We start from the raw sequence: 20,784 nt of genomic DNA, 5'->3' as shown, positions 1-20,784 counted from the left end.
TGAAAACTTCGGTTGGCTCTCTACATCCACGCAAGACAGTGAAAGTATGCTAATGCGGACTTCACAACATTCGCCCTACCATCCCGAACGCAGCGCTGAAGGGGTGCAATTAGGCACCGATATGCGGCGCAAAAATATGTTCATAAACACGACGACGTGGAGCACTTCTACGCAGTAAGAAAACTCACCAAGCCTTCGTAACGTATGTTCTTGGACTTCAACACGGTGGGCGGCAAGGCGTTGCAGAACCCCTTGTAACCAATCCATCCCACCGAACTGATGGAAATGACAATGTCCACTGCGTAAGTGCTGCATAGAAAGAACGTCGGCCATTAATTGCATCGCAATTTATGGTGGCCCACCCTATCAACCCATTTAGAATTAATCGCCATATACAGCACTGCGGCTCTAGTCGCAAGGCAGTCTAACAATACTCAGCCTGACACGTTCCCCCATGCTGCAAAATACTGGAATCTGATCTGTGTGTTCAAATATCCATTAATGGTATTTTCCGTGATGTAGCTCCGACGCAATAGACTTGTTGTTTAGGAAGTCTTTCTTCTCTCTCTCGATCACACACACGCGCGCGCACATACAAAACACGTAACCCGCCGCGGTGGCTTAGCGGCTATGGTGGGAAGCCTGATGTCGCGGGATCAAATGCCGGCCGCGGCGGCTGCATTTTTGATGAAAGCTAAATGCAAAAACACCCGTGTTTTGGCCATTGACGGCACCCCTGGTGCGGTGCCCCCCAGGTGTGCCAAATCCCCTGGTGGTCAAAGTTTATCCTTAGTCCCCCAGTAACCAAATCGTGGTTTTCGCACGCCAAGCCCCCGAATTCATACAAAAAACTCACATAACCACTGCCACCTCGCACCTCATTTTGCTAACGCTTCCGGTTCGGGCATTTTCTGTTGCTCTAGTGCTCAGAGCACTTTGAACCTTGGATGAAGGAGCGCGGGGCTTTCATTAGAAGGTACGGTCAGAACCGGGTTTATTGACCCTTTTCGCGGAGCAGTTTGTTTTAGAGAAACGAGATGGCGCTCACGGCGGCGCGCCATTCCTCTCCTCAGCGACCGCGCACGAATACGAAACCATTACCGCTTTTACCTTGCTTCTGTGCGATCAGCTGTCGGAAATGCAACTGAGTTTTCGCTAACACGCTGTGCTCCAATCATGCCTGATTGAATCATGTGGATTGAAGACGTGTGCAGTATTTGGCCGCAAAAATAGTGACTGGCATGTTAAGGAATAAAATGAATCTGTGTGACCAAGTTCGCGGACCGCTACTGCAACTGCCCGAACGTGTTACCGGCACTTCGTGATCTACGGCTTTCCTCGAGGATACAGAAATTTGATCATCCGCCAGCCCTGTATCGCTAACCTTCAAAGGGCTTCATCCCCAGAATGTCGGAAAGAGCGAGTACCACTCGTTAAACAATGACAAAGGGAGTAGCGCCGCTTCCTGTCATAGTAAGTTCTGCGCACGTTATCTGTACACATCTGTCCCAAATGGCAGGAAAACTTACGGCCACTCTATCGCCGACGTATCAAGAATAAGCGAATGGACGCACAGTTGAATATATGCGCACTGTATATACGCAATAAATGACGGACTACACCTATGGCGCACCAATGGTCGAAGCTGAATGTTTCGTGACGGTCCACAAAAGTAAGCAAGTTACTAGCTGTAATATATATTTGCTACAAGGTATTACAATGTAAAAACAGCTACGTTCAAGCCTTGTGCGCAGCAAGAACAAATTTATCGGAACTGAGCACACCCGCGAGCGATTAGGCAGAAAATAATCAGATAGTGGCCGCACCGAGGAACTTCACTGAGTCAGAAACTGACAAGGCACTGCGTCAAAATATTTGCTGAATAACGAACAGAGCAAAACGCACTAATCCTGACTGAATTCATAATAGGAAAGCTTGGATAGCTTGGAATACACATTTAGCCCTGCTTTTAGAACAAGCACCATATACGCTGCTTGCGCCATTTGGACATAGCTTAATCAGCTCCGAAAGCGCTTTTGCATCTTCTCTGAAACTGTGATCAAAGCTTTGTGTCGTCCACCTAGTCACCGTATACGATAACTCCGAAAAACAGGTTTTCTAAGCCGCGCCGGCGTCATACACTTCCATTGTAAACAAGGAGGCAATGGAAGCAGTTGAGGCAAGCAATGGACGCGTCACCACGTGATCAAACATGGCAGCGCCCACGGGATCGCCACGAAAAGGGTCAATAGGACCACGCAGCAGGCATCTAGTAAAGGAGGCATTGGTACGTACATTAGTTAGACCTGATAACAGCACCGCTGTGCCCTCTCTCTTTTCTCGTCTCTGCAAAAAGGCAATGAGCGCCGCTTGTGGCGCTCGTCTGCAACCTAGATCACGTGCTGCGGCCTGTGTGATTACTGTGGCATCTGCTACCGTCTCTGAGGTGGCAGGCGCTATCGACTCGCCGGCGTTAAAGTGTTCTGGAACACTTTACCGGCGTAAGTATTCGGCCACCACTGCCGCCGCCGCCGGAAGTTGAAAAGACAACGAGCGCCGCCTCACGGAATTTATGCAGAACTAAGCGAACCGCCACCCCAATGGGAAAGCGAGCGACGCGGCGGGCATCTAGTAAAAGAGGCATTGGTACGTGCTTTAGTTGCCACCTTCCCAAGTTCGAAGGCGATAAAAGCACTGTGCGAGAATCAGTAGGGGGATCAGACCGCGCCGGGGATGATATGTAACGTGAAGACGCTTATTTGAAATTGTCAGTTTCTGTTTTCTGTGGAAAAAGGGGATTCCCCGGCAAGCTAGTCGACGATTTCCTCGAGCGTCTGCATTTCCGGAAGAAGGTCCTTCCAGATTTCCCTCGAGCTACGCCGAGGTCGTCTGGCTCAAGACCAGCACGGGTGAATAAGAGTGGACACCTTGGGTTCCGATTCATTCTGTACTGTACGTGTTGGACTCTTAGTGCTTGTCATTAATTATTTTCCAGAGTTTTGTTAACACCCATATGGATTGGATTGTGATGTGCCTAGCTGAAGTATACATGTGTGTATGTAACTGCCTTATTTGAAGAATATATTTTGTTGTGTTTTGACAACTCTGGGCTCTGACTCCGTCTCTGGACCACAACCGGCGTTCGCTGGCGCACCAGAGGGCCCCTATTGTCCTTGCTTTCGTGGGGTATTTTCGGAAGCTGATAAGTCGGCTTTTGAATTTAGCCTGTCTTTGGCGCCTCGTTCACGGGGTGTGGGACACAAGGAATGACTGCAATGACTGTCCAGATGACTGCAACGCCTGACGTCCAACGTTACTAAACCCCCTTCCACAAGTTATTTTAATTTTTCAGGATCTCATATACGCATATATCTGTCAATTTATCATGGAAGTGAAGCTAAGTGGGGGAATATTTCGCTTTCGCATTTATACTCCTAGGAATTCCGTGCGCCAAGTTATCAGTGATCGCATGACTCTTCCTTCTAAAGCAGAAAACTTGTTCCATTGTTTAATTTTCAGTGCCTGACATTGTTTAACAGCAGTTACGATGTGAGTGAATCATTCAGAAGTGTATTCATGTTCTTAATCACGTCGACGAGAAAGTGCACTCTTTTTATTATACCAATGATTTTTTCTACATTGAACGTACGGTATCAAAAGGACACATGCAGTTATAATTAAAACGGAACTTCTAATAAACAATGCTGGCTGTCCTGTTACCAGTCATTGTTAGAATAGAATTTATTGTTGCAGTCTATGGCTTTATTCCTTGAAGAGAGAAGCTTCAACATTTTTTTTCGCGTTGGCTTATAGTTAATTTGCCAATACCTACATGCTTTTCCGAACCACACGCTTTTCGTTGATTCCAATTTCAAATTGAAGCCATGAAAAAGGCATGCCAATGAGATAATCCGCATACCATACTACTTCGCGGATTATGGAATACATACAAACTTGTCTGTTGCAAGAAATATAGAAGGACATCTAATATGGATCCCTAGCAACGCCATACTTGGCAAAGGGTTTGTTAGACTGCAGACCATGGAACGATCTCAACTGATATTGAGAATCTAAATAGTTTTGTTCAAGCGTTTCTGGTTCTTGCAGCAAGATATAGCACTCATTTCAATTCAAGGCTTTATCAAAGTCTGTAAACAAGAGCAATCGCAAAAATTCCATTTTGTTTACCTTTTATGTTTTACCTATATATGTATTTAATTTAGAGAAGCGCCGCGTCACTCACTCATACAGACAAGTACCAGGATCCATTTCGAGACTCACCTCCATTCAGTCAGACTGAGACTTATACTTATTCGCTCTCAAGTCGACTCACCCAGTGTCACACTTACTCGGACAGGCAAGTAACACAAACTCACGCCCACTTGCACTTGCATCCACTAACTCTACTTAGACTAACGTATCCGTTCGAGTGATTCTGATCAATTTGACTAATTGTTGAATCGACATATGACCGGAATACAGATGGCATTTGTTGGCATGACTGCGGAATACCATGGTGTACAGCCACAAAGGCAAACAGGTGCGGGTTATCCGTACCCTTCACGGCAACACCCACGTGTCCTGACGTTCCTTCGAGATACAAGCAGCACGCTTTGTCATTAACAGGAAGGTAAACGCGACAGCGTTAAGGGTCTCATGTCGCAGAAAATCCGGCGTCGGCGTGGATGTGGGCGTCTGTGGCGGAAAAAACCACCCCCAACCACCCCGCCCGCGCAGGCCCTGCGCGTGGCGCAAAGCGTTAGCGAAGGAGAAAATCATCCAGAACCACCCTGGCCGCGCTCGCCCTCCACGTGGTGCAGGGTTTTGGAGACCGAAAATTGAATTTCTCACAGTGAAATTCATCAGAAAAATGGTAAAGTACGACTTAACCACAACCTACAGACATGGTGGCGTCGGATTGTAATTTCAATATACGAAAAAACATAATTCTGTTGCAAGGAAACTCAAACACAAACCCCTTTTCCAGCATTTATACCATACCAACACGTCGCGGTCGGGTAATTTACTTGCGAAAATGCTATCCAGATGGCGCTCGCATCATCGGCAGGTCAAATTGTCTAATGCGTTTTGGACACGCGCACGCGGCGGGGCAATAGCAAACAATTAATAAAATAATAAGAAAGGTGCTAGGGCCTTCACATTTTAATATAGGACGACTAATATTGTCCCTGGAAAAACGTCTTCTGAGCAATGCATTTCTGTTTAAAAGTGAAGCCGACTTTAAGGGGATCGGTGTCAGCTTGGTCTTTGTAAGCTGGCTTTCCTACGTTATGTGCCCACTGAAACAAAAATGCGAGGCGAACGGGGCCCGATAACACTATCGCGTTCCACCCTGAAAGGCGTGGCTTAAGCGTCCTTCACTTTTTTTCTCGGTAGCTTGCATCTAAATGTTTGGACAAGGCGAAATCGTTTTTAATGCTACAGCAATATGTGCCCCATTATGCAAAAAAAAAACAGGCATCGTCGGTGGCGCGACCGAACGATGGTACCAAAAATGGCCGACAGCGCAGAGTAAAAACACGCCGAAAATGCTCGGATTGATGTCAATTTTCTCTGGGAGATTCCTGTAAACAAAATAAATTAATGGCATTGAAAAGAAAATTTCGTACATTTCGGTCTGGGTGGAAATCGAGCACGGGCCTCCGGGGTACTTCGCCGACGCCACGGTGGCTCCACGGCTGGGGCTGACTAAAATGTGCCTATCGTGTGCGTGATTGCGCGCGTCATGTCATAGCCATCTGGCCAAAGGTTTCGCCAAAGGGACTATAATCTTTCCGCAGTCCCACGGATAAGCAGCCTTAAAAGTGTCTCTGCCGAGCTTTTTTTTTTGCATCCACTGCACATATGGTGATGATGCTTCGTTGTATATGAAACAAAAAGTGAAACGTGTAGTAACTGCACGAAGGAGATTGATAATTCAGGTTGACATTTTTTTTCAATTTCATTGATAGTTGCAGAGCTTACAGAGAAATCTAAAGTACAAAGTTGCCGACTTTAAGTTTCGTATTTACCAGTATATCGCAATTTTGTAAACTGGCGCTAGTGAGACATCAAAAGCGGGCAGAATCGAAGTTTGATGTGCCGATCTACAATACACCAGTAATGTGTGAAATGTATGTTTGCAAAATAGACTTAACCATTGTAAAAACTTTATTAGGCGGTCAACTCTTGCAAGTGTGGGTAACCGAACAATATATGTCTTTTTTGTTCGGTGCGCAGTTAGATTGGGGCACAGATTTCCAAATTTCATGCTTCATTTTTTTTATCTTACAAAATTTATGCAATTTTTGTAACAGCTGTGAGGTCCAAAATGAACATTTTCTTACTAGGATTGCTAGAATTTAGCTTTTTTTTTCTCTAAAGTGCAGCAAATTTCATTTAAATGGGTCACGCAGTTGCGTCATCAGAGAAACAGTACATTTCGCGCGCATTTGATTAGGGAAATCAGTGTAGTCATCAGCCAGAGGCAAATCTTCCTCTACTTATCGCAAACTGCCCCGTTAATAGCCTTCTCAGCCACTGAAAATAATTTGCAGCTAGCGCCTAGTGCAAATTTGGAAGCTCCTAATAAACACCAGTATGACATACACGAACACAGTTGCGCAGTACATGCACCCCGTGTCAGGTAGACTCTGGCTATTTGGCTTTTGCGCTAGCTTACAAAGCTTCACTGCCCACAATGATACACGTTCACCCTCAAAGGGGTTTTGCATCACTTACTTCGCAACTTCCGTGAGTATCGCTGCGACGTTGGTAAAGAAGTATCCGCCGTAATCGTAGGAGCCGATGGCGACGATGTTCTTCGCTGTCGGGTCCCTGCCTTGGAGCTGTTTTAGCTTCTGAAACACAAACAAAACTTCACGGACATGACATGCTTCTGGCGGTTAAATTGTCTACACGGTATGCACCTGAGCAGGCGTAAACCTGTATTCGCAACCTCATCCCTCTGTATCTTTTTTGAAACACAATTATCGACTTTTAGCAATTGACGTACGCGCTTATATTAAATTGACAAATCGTGAACAGGACATATCACGCAAGGAAGGACTAAACACGAGGTGCACGTCCGCTCTTCGTGTGCTTCTAAAGCTTTGAATGCACATTGACCCCTGAGCACTCCACTTGGAGATGTCGACATACACAGTGTTTCCGATGCACGAAAGTCCTGTACTGTCATCGTGCTCTAGGGTTCCCCGAAGACCATCCATTGGTTTGCCGGCCTCAACTTCGTTCGCGTCCTGATTCACGTCTCATCGAAAAACATTGCGTCTCTGCTTGCGCTTTTGCCATCACCTGAGAGTTGTTAAGCTTAGCTTTCGTTTCAAGTAATTATTCGTGACATTTAAAGCCGAATGAAAGCTAAAAATTGTAGAACTTGCCTGTGTGGCTTGCAAAATCTAAGCAGTGTTAATAGCCAAATTATAGCTATCTTTCTCTTTAGGTGCATGATTTGCGCTGAGAGCAGGCAGGCTGCAGGGCAATTTATATGGATGCTATGCTCAAATCGATTCGTTTTATTGATTGAATTCTGTTGCGGGATGGGGGGTGGGGGCGGGTTAACTATCTGTAAGCGTCACTTTGAGAATCTTACGGAACAAGCATGGTACCACTGCCGACACAGTCATCTCAAATATCGAATGGATGCTTGAATAACAGTTGGTAGTGCCATTATTAGACGTTCTAGCAATGATGTGGTATAATCACATTTCTGTTGAACAAAAATGCTATTTTGAAAACTCAAGATTAATAAAACATGCTGCTTCAAAACGTGCGGTGAAGTAGCGGTATTTAAATGCAAATGATTGGGTATTTTACTGCTGCACATGTAGAAATCACGTGCAGCATATTTGCAGCTACATCAACGTTGCCTTTGCGTATTTCTTGTACGGTTTTAAGAAGCAAACTGTCATCAAGTGTTTAAGCTTTGCGTGACACGGGGTACGTTAGGTCCATTGAAAATGCGGGCTTTATGTCGCTCATTATTACGGTGTCTTCCGCAGGTTGCCGGGAATGAGTGATCACTTCGATATGCCCAGAGCATCCACTATGATTCACATTCTCCCTTTTTACCGTCTTGCCGCCGTGTGAGCAAGAAATTAGTCGTAAAATTGGCCATTATTTGCTGTCAACTCACGCTGAGGAAAATGTATGAGACGTGATTTGTTCGTACTATGCAGATCAGCTGCTTGTTTTGAAGATAACAGGTCTAGTGAGATCGTACCAAGCCGGGAAACTTTAAATATCCACCCACCACATTGGGCCTAAACAGCAGCATTGGTGATGTGGCATGTATGCGGAACGCTCGAATACCTAATTCTTCATTGCATAAGTAGTTTATATGTATAACGATCTGTACCTCGGTACGCTATGATGGTATACTAAATTTAAATCTCAGAATTTCTCCCGCGTTTCCGCGATGACGCGGCACATACGCAGAGGGCTTAACGTATTACGTATTGAAGTAAACAATCTGTGGTTTTACGTGCCAAAACCAACGATCTGATTACGTGAAACGCCGTAGTGGGAGACGACGAAATGCTTTGAACCGCGCGAGATTCTTCAACCTAACGTGCTCTTCAACGTTCCGCCACGACCGGGATCGAACCCCTGACCTTGAGACCAGCAGCGCAACGCCATAACCACTGAGCTGCAGCAGAGGAGCAAAACTATCACGTCCCAGGGTAACGTATGACTTATTACCCAAGCCTAGAGCACTGTTACACTAAAATGGCTTGTGCACGGTCTTGAACGGGCAACTGCCGGGGAGAGACGCTTTTGTTGGGTCTAAGGCGGGATCACTATGTGGCACGACGACGAAGCCCAGCTGTTATGCAGGAAATATCTGTAGACGTGTTCAGTGCGGTCAACTGTTGAAGGGAACGCTCCAATGTGCGTCTCTGACTCCACCGGCGCCATAACGGTGTATGCTGGCTGATGCTGTGTCAGTGCGCTGCACAGCCGTACAGAAAAAGTGCCAGTGTAACCAACACTTCGGTAAGCTGCAGGTAGGAGGAGCCTTAAGGTGGAATAAAAATCAGTTCATCCTATCAAAGGTTCGTCTTCAAAGAAGGTATCTACAGAATTGAAAATCTGCTCTTCCTGGTGTGCCCGAGTATGCACGCCACAGGGTGAGATATGAAACAGCATTGAAACTTTAGGACAGCCGTCATATTTTCTTTTTTTCTTTGCAGAAAGCCTAATGCTGCTTTCAGCACCCTTACCTATGCTAACGAGCAATTGTTCTTGCTTGCCAGTGAAAATACTTGCGCTGTCACAAGTCATTTCATTTCACCCAGCTTGCTTAAAAATATTGGGTGCTCTCATATTTCCCTCAGGTATGGATGCAGGTATGGATGCTTATGTGCACAGGAACTTCATGTCCTTGACGTATAAAAATAACCAAGTCGCTTCTTTTGTGTTTGCCGATCCGACGTATTAGCTAATCCCAGTACAGCAGGCGCGACAGGCGGCTGCAGAATTTGGGCTAACCTGAATTAGCAGTCCGTGGCAACAGCTTTTTTTTTACTTTGCTGTGGGTTTATGAAACGCCAAACAAATAATACCGCATTATTTGTCATATACAAAGGTTGAGCTCAACCGGGTTTGTTTTACCAGGTTTATACTGTAACGTGTACCACACCCACGCCAACTTGCACTTGCCCGGTGAAACATTCTCATGTGCTGTACGCTGTGTTCGTTAAACAGTGGCCCGAACTGTACAACCAATGAAATGCTCAACACTAGTTTTGCTTACTACATAATATAATATAGGGTATTTTGCGCTAATATTATAGTATTAGGGTAAAGTGCGCTAAATCAAAGCGCGCGCCGCGCATCACCCAACCCCGCAAAGGAGCACGTTGGCCCCGCGGCAGCTCCGACAGAGGGAGAGAGCGCATATGCCACAGACAGCCGACACGTTCAACGGATACTAGAAGCTTCGACAAGATACGCGAAGGCTACCGTATAGAGTGAGAGGAGAGAGAGAGAGCGCGCCGAAACGTCCTCTCACAAGGCGAGCAGAGCCACAGAAGGACGATAAGCTGGCGTGCGCCTACGGATGAGTCACCACCCTCCTCGGAGACGCTTCGGCGGCCGCGGTCGAAAACTCGACAAATGTCTAGAAGATTCCCAGGCTTTGTTCATGCTATGGGAGCACGACTCCGTCGTAAAGTTCGAAAACACTGGCGAAGGCAATAAAAGCGCTGTGCAGGAATCAGTTCAGACCGCACCGGGGAAGGGATGGACGTTAAGACTCATCGCTTGCGGAAGAAGAGGATTCCCGGGCAAGCTAGTCGACGAGTTCCTCGAGCGTCTACATTTCTGGAAGGAGTTCCTTCTTCGAGATTTGCTTTGAGCTACGCCGAGATCGTCGGGCTGAAGACCAGCACGGGCGAATAAGAGGGGATACTTTGTGTTACTATTCATTCTGTATTGTACGTGTTAAACTCTTAGTGCTTATCGTTAATCATTTTCCAGTGTTTTGTTAATGCCCATCTAAATTGCATTGTGATGTGCCTAGCCGAAGTGCACATATGTGTATGTAACTGCCTTGTTTGAAGAATAGATTTGTTGTGTTTTGACAACTCCGGGCTGTGACTCACTCTTTGGACCACAACCAGCGTTCGCTGGCGCACCATAAGGCGTCTTATTAATTGGCCTTGCTTTCGTGGGTTTATTTTCGGAAGCTGCTAAGTCAGCTTTGGGATTTGGCCCGGCGTTGGCGCCTCGTTCACGGGGTGTGTGACAGCAGCCCAAAGAAAATTATAATTCGACCTATATCAGCACATCACGCTTTTACAATGTTAAAATTTTCACCCTCACCACCAGAATACGTTCGGTAAGCCAGAAAAGGTGCAAGAAAGTAAAATTGAAGTGGCAGCGCTGCAATGAACCTTGCTCACCAGCTTGCGCTGAAGTCCCCGATTTTGACGATGTCTACTTGAGCGAAAATAAACTGCTATCGCTAAAGATGGGCTACTGATTATTGTAAAATGGCCAAAGAATAAACCTCAATAAGTTTCATCAAGTTTTAGTAACTTGAACTTGTAAATCTGCTCTTCCTGGTGTGCCCGAATATGCACGCCACAGGGTGACATATGAAACAGCATTGAAACTTTAGGACAGCCGTTATATTTTGTTTTTGAATCTAACAAAGCTTTTGAATCTAACAGAATCTAACATAACTTTTGAATCTCTTGAACATAGTGAGGTACCAGCGAATACACAAGGACGCGTATAAAAGGAAAATGCGTTAGACACGGACGGACGCTGGTAATATTTATTAAGTCACACCGTCCCAAACACGACAATATTTTGAAATTCACGATATCAGACTGGCGAACAGAGCTTGGCTTGCGGAGTGAGAACAAGCGCCATTTTTTAAATAACCAATATATTGCCGCAAGATAATGAAAATAGAGTTTTGAAAGAATACATGATCTCTTGAAATGTATTTTGTCTTGCACTGTAGTGTCCCTTTGGGCCATCATTGAGTTAGCTCCAGCTCAAAATACTACATGGCTAGATGTGTTAAGTAGCTGGCACAAGCGAGCATGTGTCCTTCTTTGGCAGGTAAAAAAGAGTAATCAATGAGGCGCAAATCTTTAAACTTTTCCGCTGCAGGTTGCTGGGGTTCCTAAAAAAAATTAAGACCATACGCACAATCTGAAGATACATATCAATGGCGTTAACCATGACCATTTCAAACACACATTCAATTCAGGTTATAGGATAAAACGCTATTCATGGTAATAAAGCAAGATAAATAGGAGTGGCTGCTTCCGATGGGCTGCCAGCGCAACGTTGCAAAGGCGGGAGTACTGATTCATCATCATTCGCTTTCCACCCCGAAGACAACTCTTAAAAAATCCTTTTAACAAATATGTTTGTTCTCTCTCGCTTTCCTGAACCTCGTGCGGTTTTGCGTAGCGAAAAATGTATTTATTCGTGTGCTCAGTTATGGCGAGATGTCGAAACGTTCAAATATCTATAACAACGCACATCGTATCTACCGCTCTCCTATTTCAAATTTCTTGTGACCTCCAAACAAAAAAAAATACATTACGTAAAGTTCCGCCAGCCGAGGCATATGAAATTGGCGACAGGTGGGGGTTCTACAGGTGGAAATTTGTTACGTGCCAAGTGTAGAGCGGCCTTCCTTTGTAGCATAGGCAGTCGTAGTAAGATGCATGACATGTTCCGACCGCTACTCAAGGACAAAGACAGCGAAAGGGAAACACCAAACGACGACACGAGCGGTAATTTTCAGCTGATTTATTCACGGAAACACTTAGGAATATATAGACAAATACGACATGCGCAGATCGCAGCACCAAGTCCACTCATCAGCCTAGCGGGGCAGCCACTTATGAAAAAATCTATATCTGATTCAAACAGCCTAATGGAGGTATCGCTAACACAGTCTTGGTCTTTCTTTCTTATATGATATGCCTCCATGAGTTCGTGCGCCGTCTGGGCCTGGCTTCTCCCCACAATGTTAACTTTTTGAAACGTGCTTCAAAGGGGCAGTCTTTGCAATGCGCAGGCAAATGCGCCAATTCGTGTGCGTTAAACTTTTGTTTATGTTCCCTGGCTCGATCATTGGCTTGATTAGCGGTCAACATGTCATGCAGTAAAGACCAACTAGGCCAAACTCAAGTTCTTCTCTAGCAATATGAATTTCACGCGTGCACGAAGAATTATTTCAGTGTCTACTTCTTCCGTAGACACGAAGTCTCTCATTGTAGGCACACAAAAAATGGGCAAAGCTACTCAACCTTCACCCACCTCAAGAATCGGCTTCGTGCTCGATACCGTGTTGGTGAAGTTGGTTTGAAACGCAAGAACGGTGAGCAGTCCATAGTGCCTGATGCCTTCTCTACGCAGAGCACTTAGATCACCGGCAGCTTCGTCCAAACTGTTCGGTGTGACAACCCTGCAACGAATGATGTCGGCGTACATGTGGAATTCACGTTTGTTAGTTTATAACTTCGATACTATATATATATATATATATATATATATATATATATATATATAAGGAAATAAATCACAAGTTTGATTTGCAATTCTGAACCGAATAATGGGTGTGTGCGAATACGGTACCAATCCTCCAGAACTGATATGTGCCACTGTTGCACAGGAGGTACAGAATTCCTCAATGTAGCTGGATATACGTGCATGTCTAGAATATGTCTTGATATTGTTGCGCCGACTCTGACACTACACCTGCCTGACTTGATCTTTGCATTACGGCAGAACTTGCGCCTGGTAAAGTCCATAAACAAACATTCTGCGAAAGAAAATTGCCATTTCTGGTTGGTAAATAATAAGAGTGCATGAGATTTCCCGTTGCGAAGTGGGCAAACAAACATATATGCACACATCGCCAATGGTTATGTTACATTTGTTTAACTGCTTTACTAAACCTTTCCTTTATTTAGATTAAACCAGGTGCGTTGTAACTGCAAACAATTTTTTTCCAGAGATCGCTGCTTTAGCCTCAAGAAACCCAAAATGTTTTTAACTTACTTAAAGTCGAATGAAATTCCCGGCTTCATAAGCCTGTACTTCATGACCCTCTGCTGGAATACTTTCCAGCTGCTGCTAGCTTTCTTGGCAATAATTCGGCCGTTAGATGTAACCACGTCACTGTAGAAGAGGTAGTCACAGTACATATCTGGTGGGTACATGCTTTCAGAGGTGGCAGACTCGCTTACGGTGCAGATGATCTCCTTCACTGCGTGTAGGGAATGGGAAACACAGAATTAGTCTTGTGTACATGCATAATTCATGTGCAGCTCAACAATGAGAAACAGACGATCATACTTGTGAACATGCGTTACTCATATGTAGCTGTGCGCAGCGTTGGTTCTATGCGAAAGTTCGAAGCGCTTGCACCTAAGCTTGACGTAAAAATACCGGGCAGCTCTACCCGCAAAGGCTTTATTCTTATTTGCGTGGATTCCAGGAGTTGCCTTACAAATGAATCCACCGTTAATGCTATGATAATGCAACGCAGGAAATGAAGAGAGCATGAAGTTTAATAGAAAATTATTGCAAAATGAAACAAAATTTAGGGGCTATAAGAGACCGCCCCCTTCCTCCACCCCCTCACGCCCTTGGGGAACACTTGAGTAGTATTTCTTATTAGCTCGGTTTGTCCGCCTGCAGCCAATGCGTGGTACACCTGCCGATTGATCTACAGCCGCCCTCAGAATATTTCGGAACACGGAAAATGAGCATGAGTTAAATTTTCTGACTATTTCACCACAGAGTGTGAAATGTATGGCAGGAATGTCATGATAGCACGGAGAAGTATCCACTCTACCTTTTGGTTGAAGGACCCGTGCCTAGGCTGTGATGAAATTTGGATTTTACTCGCATTTGGTGTTCCGAAAACTTTTAAGGGAGGGCGTACACCAGAAATACCAGCGTTTTCGCAAGAGTACGTTTCCATACAATGTAATCGCTACCTCGTTTCAGAAGTTTAGCATGCGGTCAGCGCCTGCTGGTGCTTCCCAGATATGGAAATGAATTGTGGCAGCATATTTGCTGCGAAAGTGACAGAGCAGCATATAACTTGTATATAAGCAACTAATCTACGTAAAATTAAATAAACCTTGTGAACCCTGTCTCTGTCAGAGTATGTACCAAATCACATGAAATCAACACGTATAATCACTAGCTACACACCTGTCGCGAGAAAATCCTTATCGCATTACCATCGCCAATCCTCTCCATAGGATGAATGCACCGTAAAGTTTTTAACAGCAATTGCAAGTCATCTACCTATGCCAACAGCAAGTTGCTTAAAAACTGACGGAAAAATGCGCAAACCACATTCAGTGTAATAATTGATAAGGCGTTTTCTAACCATGACTGATTTTCTAGAAAGCAGTGACGCGAGACACAAAAATTAGGTAAACATGTCCACAAACCTGGGATTACTGTTGTCGTCGTCGTCGTTGTGCTGGTCGTCGTTGTGCTGGTCGTTGTTGTGCTGGTCGTTGTTGTGCTGGTCGTTGTTGTGCTGGTCGTCGTTGTAGTAGTCGTCGTCGTTGTCGTCGTTGTTGTAGTAGTCGTCGTTGTCGTCGATGTTGTAGTAGCCATCGTCATTTTGGCCGTCAAGGGCATATGAACTGCAAAAAAAAAGAAGAAAACGTGTGACGAAGCGCTCCACGTTAGAGAAACACGAGAAGAAATTTTCAAGCGTAACTGATTCATTGCATGAAAACATTGCGCGTTCCTTACGTCACTTTTGAAACCTTCCTTTCCTTAGGCCATTTCCGTACCTTATGTGAGACGTACTTCATGCGTTCATACCATGAAGGATGAATGAAGGCAACAAGTCTATTCTAAAATCTCCCTTCACCCGTTCTCACGTAAGGAATGCTTCATTTAGGGAAGTAACTATTTCCAGGCATTTGTGTTCCAGGACATCTTTCATGGGTCTCACCCGAACGTCTTTATTCAGGAAAATAAATTTCGTTCGTCAAATACTACATTACGTGAAATAGTCATTACAGAAATACGTACGCTTTTTCTCTATTTACGCTCAACGCTAACGCATTTAAAAACACCTTGCGGACGGCAATATGGCTGCCCATGTCAAATAGGGAGACGGCGGCTTTGGATATACCGAGGCTTCTTCCTGCGCTCTTTTACCTTATCGGGCTAAACCGACAGTTGCTTTTGCTTTAAACTTCTGCCATGATGATTCGACAACAATATATTGGTGAAAGCAGGGTGCTGTTCCTCAGATCCGTGGTAAATTTGTTGTTGTTGTAGGCTTAATAAGAGAGGCTGCACTAGTTGAACATGGCGTCAAGCAACTCGCGCTGCACTATCTCGGATGCCAAATAAAAAATCACGCGCCATTCAACTGCTGTGAAGGTAGATTACCAGCGAAGCGGTTCAGCACATGACATAGAGGTGATACAGAATTTAGATGAAAGGTGTAGTGGCCGCGAGAAGGCCACAACGTGCAGGCAAGGGCGAGCAGAGAGCGCAGCTCCGAAACCTCTCTAATCTCCATACCGGTTGCACCCCGCGCTCCCGTGTCCTCCACTCTGCACCAATGGTGACGAGTGGAAAGGGCGAGCAGCCCCAAGGGCGGCTGAAGCAAAAGAAAAATTAAATCAGTTGACAGGTGGGATTCACGCCGTCGAGACGTCTTTCTCTCTCCTCCGCGCGTACTCGCGTCCCAACAGTGGTGACCCGGACAAGGCTTAACGACAACCACATATCGACGCCATGGAGACTACAGCCGACGCACCAGCCATCTCCGCCGTCGACGTGAAGCTACCGCCATTTTGGACAGCCGACCCAGAACTCTGGTTCCTGCAAGTGGAATCGCAATTCGCCGCCCGACGCATTACTGCCGACCAGACAAAGTACCACCACGTGGTCGGCAGCCTTCCACCTAAAACAGCGAGCGAAGTACGAGATCTACTGGTCGCTCCACCTGCAGTGCACGCGTACACAACGCTCAAACAACTGCTCATAAGGCGCCTCACGCCATCAGAGCCTCAGCGACTGAAACAGCTGCTCCACGGCGCTGAGCTCGGCGACCGGACCCCTAGCCAATTGTTGCGCGACATGCAACAGCTACTTGGCACGACGACCACCGACGTGGACAGCAGCCTGCTTCGGGAGCTCTTCCTGCAACGGCTCCCCACAAACGTGCGGATGGTCCTCGCCTCGGCTGCCGACAAACAGTAAAGGCAGTGGCTTCGCCATCCATCGCGGCGGTGCAAACAGACATGGGAATCCGCACATCTACCGACGAGCTGCAGGACATAAAGGAGCAGATCTCTCACCTCGCCGACACCATAGCAGCCATACGGGACGGCAGCGCGCGCGCGGAGCACCAGCGTGCCGCAGCGCAACCCCAGCAACTGCGACAGAGAATCTGTTGGTACCACAGGAAGCACGGCAACGCGGCCCGCAAATGTATTCCACCTTGCGATTACGCGGGAAACGACCGCAGCCGGCACTGAGGGCGACCAGTGTTCCGGATACCTCAGAGCGTCGTCCTTCAGTGTTCTTTCTCACCGACCGTGACAGTGGCCTGCGATTCCTCGTGGACACCGGGGCTGAGGGGCGCGTGGTGCCGGCTTTGTCAACAGAGCGCCGTGTCCCCAGTGCGTCTCCCTTTCAGGCGGCCAACGATACCACCATTGCCACTTAGGGATATCGCTCGCTGCAACTGGATTTAAGTTTGAAGAAAACATTCCGATGGATTGTCATTGTGGCAGAGGTGAAATTCGCTATCCTGGGTGCAGACTTCCTTCGGCACTTTGGTCTTCTCGTCGATCTGCGCAACAGACGACTCCACGATCCCGTGTCGCAAGCGACTGTGCAGGGCAACCCCTCAAAACTCCCTCCGTTGAGTCCTACGCTGCTCGGCCCGGCTGGCGCTGAACATTTTTCTCGCATCCTGCACGAATTTCATGAACGGACGAGGCAGCCGCCAGACGGCTCGGCGGCGAAGCACGCGGTATGCCACTACATCTCCACCAGTCACCCGCCCGCACACGCGCGGCCTCGCCGTCTGTGCCCGGAGAAGTTGAAATTCGCCCGACAGGAATTCGACCGCATGCTGGAAATGGGGATCATCAGGCCCTCGTCGAGCCCTTGAGCATCTCCACTTTACATGGTCCCTAAGTCGACACCGGGAGACTGGCGCCCATGTGGAGACTACTGGGCGCTAAACTGGGTTAAGACACCAGACAGATACCCGGTACCACATATCCATGATATCACGACGAGCCTGCATGGTGCTACCATCTTCTCAAAGATAGACCTAGTGCGGGCACACCATCGAATTCCCGTTGCTCCGGAGGATGTCCCGAAGACAGCCATCGCGACGAAATTCGGACAATTCTAGTTCCTTCGGATGCTGTTCGGCCTCCGAAACGCGGGTCAGACCTTCCAGAGATTCATGGACGGCACCCTACGCGGCCTCAACTTCTGCCATGCTTACCTTGATGACCTGTTAGTTGCAAGTGGCACATCAGAAGAGCTTATAAAGCACCTGCGCATCGTTCTCCAGCGCTTAGTCGAGCACAGTGTAGTCGTGAACATGGCCAAATGCGAGCTTGGTGTACCTTAGCTGTCTTTCCTGGGACGCGTAATTTCTAGCTCAGGCGTGCGGCCTCATCCCAGCAAGGTTGAAGCGGTGCAAGGATTCCCGCAGCCAAATACAAATCGTCAGCTGCGAGAATTTCTGGGTTTAGCGAATTTCTACCGCCGTTTCATGCCGCACTGCGCCAAAATCCTCCAACCTCTTCACAACCTGCTGGCCACTTCAGGACACTGCTCAGACACCCTTTCCTGGTGTGATGAGCCAAGCGAATCCTTCCGCAAGAGCAAGGACGCCCTGGCAAATGCCGTACTCCTTGCATACCCTAGGCCCGGCATTCCGCAGTGTGTGATGGTCGATGCCTCCGACACAGCCGTCGGTGCTGTCTTACAGCAGCTCGTCGATGGAATCTGGCGCCCGACATCGTTTTTCGCGAGGAAGTTAACCCCGCCTGAGCGCCGCTACAGTACTTTCGGAAGAGAACTGCTGGCAATGTACGCGGCCATCCGACATTTTCGCCACTTCCTGGAAGGCGTAGAATTCTTCATCCTTACTGACCACAGACGCTTACCTACGCCCTGCGTTCGCTAAGCTCCGACGGTGGCGCGCACACAGCACGGGAATTCTGCCACATGTCATATATATCTGAATTCGCGACAGACATCCGCCACGTACGTCAAGGGGGGCGACAACGAGGTGGCAGATGCCCTTTCCCGGAACCCTATAAATGCCATTGTATCCGCACACCAGGTTGAGCTCTCCACTTTGGCAGCAGCTCAACGCGAAGACGACGAGCTAAAGAGCCTGTTGACCGCAACCACTGCCCTGAAGCTGCAGTGGCTGCCAATTCCCGGATCCCAAGACAGAATTTGCTGTGACATAAGAACCGGAAATGCTCGCCCGTTTGTGCCTTCCGACCTCCGTCGCCACGTGTTTCAATCGCTGTACAGACTCTCTCATCAAGGGATATTAGAGCCACACAGAGACTGGTGACGGCAAAGTTGGTCTGGCCATGGATTAATCGTGACGTCCGGCCCTGGGCACGTGAATGTGTAGCCTGCCAGCGTTCCAAGATACAGCGACACACCTTGACAGCACTGGGAGCACTCCCAACCCCGGACTCCCGATTTCACCTGGACATTGTTGGCCCACTACCACCCTGCCACGGACAGACTTATCTGCTAACATGCGTGGATAGATTCACCAGTTCGGCGGAGGCCATCCCTATCGTAGACAACACCGCTGAAACGGTTGCCAGTGCCTTCCTGTACCATTTGGTTGCCCGCTTCGGGGTGCTTTCCACGATCACAACGGACCATGGCCGGCAGTTCGAATCCGCCCCCTTCACTAGCATCACTCAGGTCATCAGTGCCACTCGCATACGTACAACGGCGTACCATCCCATGAGTAATGGCATGGTGGAACGCTTTCACTGTCAGCTAGAGGCAGCGCTCACAGCAACCGAAGAACACAGCTGGGTGGAGGCGCTCTCGCTCGGCCTTTTGGGCATACGGTCCACTCTAAAAGCAGACATTGGCTGCAGCGCCGCTGAGCTGGACTATGGCACGACACTCAGGTTGCCAGGGGAGTATTTGTGCACGGCTCAGACGAGACGCCTACTGCTTCCAGTGGTTGCGCACTTCGTCTACGCGATGTGATGAGCAAACTTCGTGCTGTGCCCCCGCGGTATCCAGGGACGCGGGCTGTACATGTCGACCCGCGGCTCGCGTCGTGCCCATACGTGTATGTGCGACATGACGCTGTTCGGCGGCCTCTTCAACCACCTGGACCGTTTAAGGTCCTCCGCCGTGGGAACAAGCATGTCAGCATCGATAAATGCGGCCGCCAAGAGGTTGTGTCGCTTGACCGTGTCAAGCCAGCACACATGGACAGTGACGCCGCTGTGGTGTCTCCGCCAAGAGAGCCCCCGCCTTCGCCAGGGCCCCCAGCTGCAGCGCAAGCTCCAGAGGTGCTCACGCGACGTACGCAAAGCGGACGGTGCTCAAGAGCCCCTACTCGCCTGGACCTTTGATTACTCTGTTCGGAAACTCACTAAGGGGGGAGTGCTGTAGTGGCCGCGAGGAGGCCACACTGTGCAGGCAAGGGCGAGCAGCGAGCGCGGCTCGGAAACCTTTCTAACCACCATACCGGTTGCACCCCGCGCCCCCGTGTCCTCCACTCTCTACCAATGGTGACGAGTGGAAAGCGCGAGCAGCCCCAAGGGCGGCAGAAGCAAAAGAAAAATAAAATCAGTTGACAGTTGGGATTCACGCCGTCGAGACGTCTCTATCTCTCCTCCGCGCGTGCTCGCGTCCCAACAAAGGTACAAGCACATTTTATTTCTCATGAGTGGTGACGGCGGTCATCCCGAAGAAAGATACACGCACGCACTTTTAGTTCGATCGGCGGTCTTGATAGGCGGCGCATATTCACGTGGAAGGCTACCGCCATCTCGGGGAGCCGGAGGAAACTAGACACGCGCGATGGGGCCGCCACGCAGGCAGAGCAGAAGAAAACCAGGCACGCAAGCGCTTGGAACGACGACGAAGTGATGGCGGTGCGAGCGCACACATGGCCGACGCGGGTCGCACAGCGCAAATCTTTGAGCAACCCTTATTATTGCGATAGCAATTATATGGACACTCCTAGCCCATTTCTGCCATCGTCGTCGTCGT

General features: G+C 47.9%; 2 protein-coding genes across 2 annotated transcripts; both read left to right on the top strand.

Annotated features, from left to right (window-relative positions):
* The first annotated feature begins 16,278 nt into the window (after positions 1-16,278).
* Positions 16,279-16,746, top strand: LOC119463625 (uncharacterized). Its single transcript, XM_037724452.1, has one exon. The coding sequence runs from the start codon at positions 16,279-16,281 to the stop codon at positions 16,744-16,746; it is 468 nt and encodes a 155-aa protein (XP_037580380.1).
* Positions 16,747-16,787: 41 nt separating this feature from the next.
* On the top strand, positions 16,788-19,767 carry LOC119463624 (uncharacterized). Its single transcript, XM_037724451.1, has 2 exons — positions 16,788-16,938; positions 19,166-19,767. The coding sequence occupies exons 1-2, from the start codon at positions 16,788-16,790 to the stop codon at positions 19,765-19,767; spliced, it is 753 nt and encodes a 250-aa protein (XP_037580379.1).
* Positions 19,768-20,784: the final 1,017 nt, after the last annotated feature.

The sequence above is a fragment of the Dermacentor silvarum genome, chromosome 9 (assembly GCF_013339745.2).
Source record: "Dermacentor silvarum isolate Dsil-2018 chromosome 9, BIME_Dsil_1.4, whole genome shotgun sequence".
Lineage (NCBI taxonomy): Eukaryota > Metazoa > Arthropoda > Arachnida > Ixodida > Ixodidae > Dermacentor > Dermacentor silvarum.
This window is presented reverse-complemented; position numbering and strand designations above follow the sequence as displayed.